Source organism: Suricata suricatta, chromosome 2, assembly GCF_006229205.1.
Source record: "Suricata suricatta isolate VVHF042 chromosome 2, meerkat_22Aug2017_6uvM2_HiC, whole genome shotgun sequence".
Classification (NCBI taxonomy): Eukaryota; Metazoa; Chordata; class Mammalia; order Carnivora; family Herpestidae; genus Suricata; species Suricata suricatta.
In genome coordinates this window covers 11,950,860-11,953,054 of record NC_043701.1, presented here as the reverse complement: position 1 = coordinate 11,953,054, position 2,195 = coordinate 11,950,860, and the positions used below count along the sequence as shown (strand labels likewise).

The window sequence follows — 2,195 nt, the reverse complement described above, 5'->3', positions numbered from 1 at the left end:
TGGGGGTGGGGCGGAAGGAGGAAAAGAATAAAAGGGACAGTCCTTCTCCCAGGGCAACTTGGTGACTTTGGAGACATTTTGTTGTCCCAGCTGGGGGAGGAGAATGCTAAGGGCACGTAGTGGTTAGAGGCCAGTGCACAGGATAGCCCCCACAGCACAGAATTGTCAGGGCAGTATGGCAATATCTCCCAGGTTGAGAAACCTCAGGCTAAGCCTTGAGTTGTAAATTTTGTACCCATAGAGAAGGTGTCCTGGAGACAACTCAAGGACGGTAAAATCATTCCGCCCAGATTTCCCCAACTTCCATGCTTTCATTCACCTCTCCAACTGCTTTGCTCCAGTCCCATAGTCCCATAGCGGGATCTAACCCCTCGCCAAGGCTCTGCCCTGGGGACAGAGAAGACCCTCACCTGTATCCTGGGCTGCAATCTAGTCCCCCTCCAGGAGAATCATCAACAGAGCTTGCTCCTAACATCAATTCATGCATTTTAAATGATCTGCAGCTGGTTCATGAGTGGGGCCCTCACCATCAGTCTCTTGTCCACAGCTGAAGGAGTCCTGGGGGCTCCTGAGCAAAACTTAGACATTCAAGGGAGCCAAGATTTGAGTGGGATCACCCTGCATGATTGTGATGTAGAAGATCCCAGAAAAGAAACTAGCCAGACTCTGAGACCAGATCTGGGGCAGGGAAAAGGCAGGGAGGGAGAGAAACATTCTTTTTTAAAAAATTATTTGTGTTCTTTTAGAGAGAGAGAGCATGAGCAGAGGAGAGGGACAGAGGGAGAGGGAGAGAACCTCAAGCAGGCTCATGCTCAGTGTGGAACCCGACTCAGGGCTGGATCACACAGCCCAGTTGGTTGATCAGGGAGTCTGATCCCAGTCTCACTTGGATCAGTCTGATGCTCAACCAACTGAGCTCTCCAGACACCCTGGGAGAAGAGCATCCTTAAGGCAAGTTGCCTGCCCCATTCAACTACCCCTAGAAATTCCAAACTCCTTTGAAAGGAGTAAGAATTAAACTGTCTTTGAAAGGAGGAGTGCAGGAAGTGAAAACTGTAGAGAGCCCCAGAATGGGGAAGTCATTCTAGGCTGTGACATCACAGGCAGAGCCCCTGGAGGGCCACGGAGAACAGCAACCTGGTTCTTACCTCTGAGAGATAACCCCCAGCGGGGCTCTGCCTGCCTCCACCATGGGCTCCGGCCTCCTCTGCTGCATGGTCCTCTGTCTCCTGCGAGCAGGTGAGTCCTCCATCCAGGTGTTGTGGTGCAGCTGTGGGTCTCTAAGCCTGTGCTCACCAGGGGTGCAGCCACAGGCTACCTCCTGGGACTTGTCTGAATTCTGCTTCTTTCCTTCCCAGCCCCCCTGGACACAGCAGTTTCCCAGACTCCCAAATACCTCATCGCACAGATGGGGACAAAGAAGTTGCTAAAATGTGAACAAAAGTTGGGCCATGATACTATGTACTGGTATCAGCAGGATTCCAAGAAATTGCTCAAGATCATGTTTATCTACAACAATAAGCAACTCATTCACAATGAAACTGTTCCAAGTCGTTTTGCACCTATCCCTTCTGACAAAGCTCATTTAAACCTTGAAGTCAGCTCGCTGGAGACAGGTGACTCTGCCATGTACCTCTGTGCCAGCAGCTAACACAGCCTTGCAGAGTCACTGCCTTCCCGTGCATAAACCCCCTGGCCCAGCCAGGGAGCTGCGGGGGCTACGTGTTCACCTGACTCTGAGGCTCCATTCGCCCCCGTGAGACCCCTAGACTGGAGTTTCCCAGTACAGACCCCAGCACAGGCTGCCTGTATAGTCTATGGGGCACTTCTCTATTTATGCTCATAGAAGTTTTCCAGAATTCCACAAACAAGATCGTAACTGGTGGAAGAAGGTCTTCTTCAGTTTCTTTGCTGTACATGTTGGTTCTTACTGTGCAAACATTATGAAACACACAATTCACTAAAAGTGTTCAATGAGCAAAAGTCTAGAGGAAAGTGAGGTGAAGATAAAAGTTTCCAAGATCATAGGGAAATCCAGATTATTAATCAGTGCACTGGTTAATAGGAAAAATATTTGGAGAAGCATGAAAGTTCATGGCAATAGAAAAAAAGAAAGAAAGAAAAAAGGAAAGAAAGAAAGAGAAAGAAAGGGTTGGGGGTAAACACCAGAAGGGGTACGCTTGTGTATACAGACC

The 2,195-nt window shown here is 49.2% G+C and overlaps 1 gene segment (V, D, J or C); it reads left to right on the top strand.

Moving 5' to 3' along the window:
- Window positions 1-819: 819 nt before the first annotated feature.
- Window positions 820-1,675, top strand: LOC115277952. The segment is given in 2 exon segments: window positions 820-1,239; window positions 1,359-1,675. Coding segments are annotated over 2 exon segments (342 nt in total).
- The last annotated feature ends 520 nt before the right edge of the window (window positions 1,676-2,195 follow it).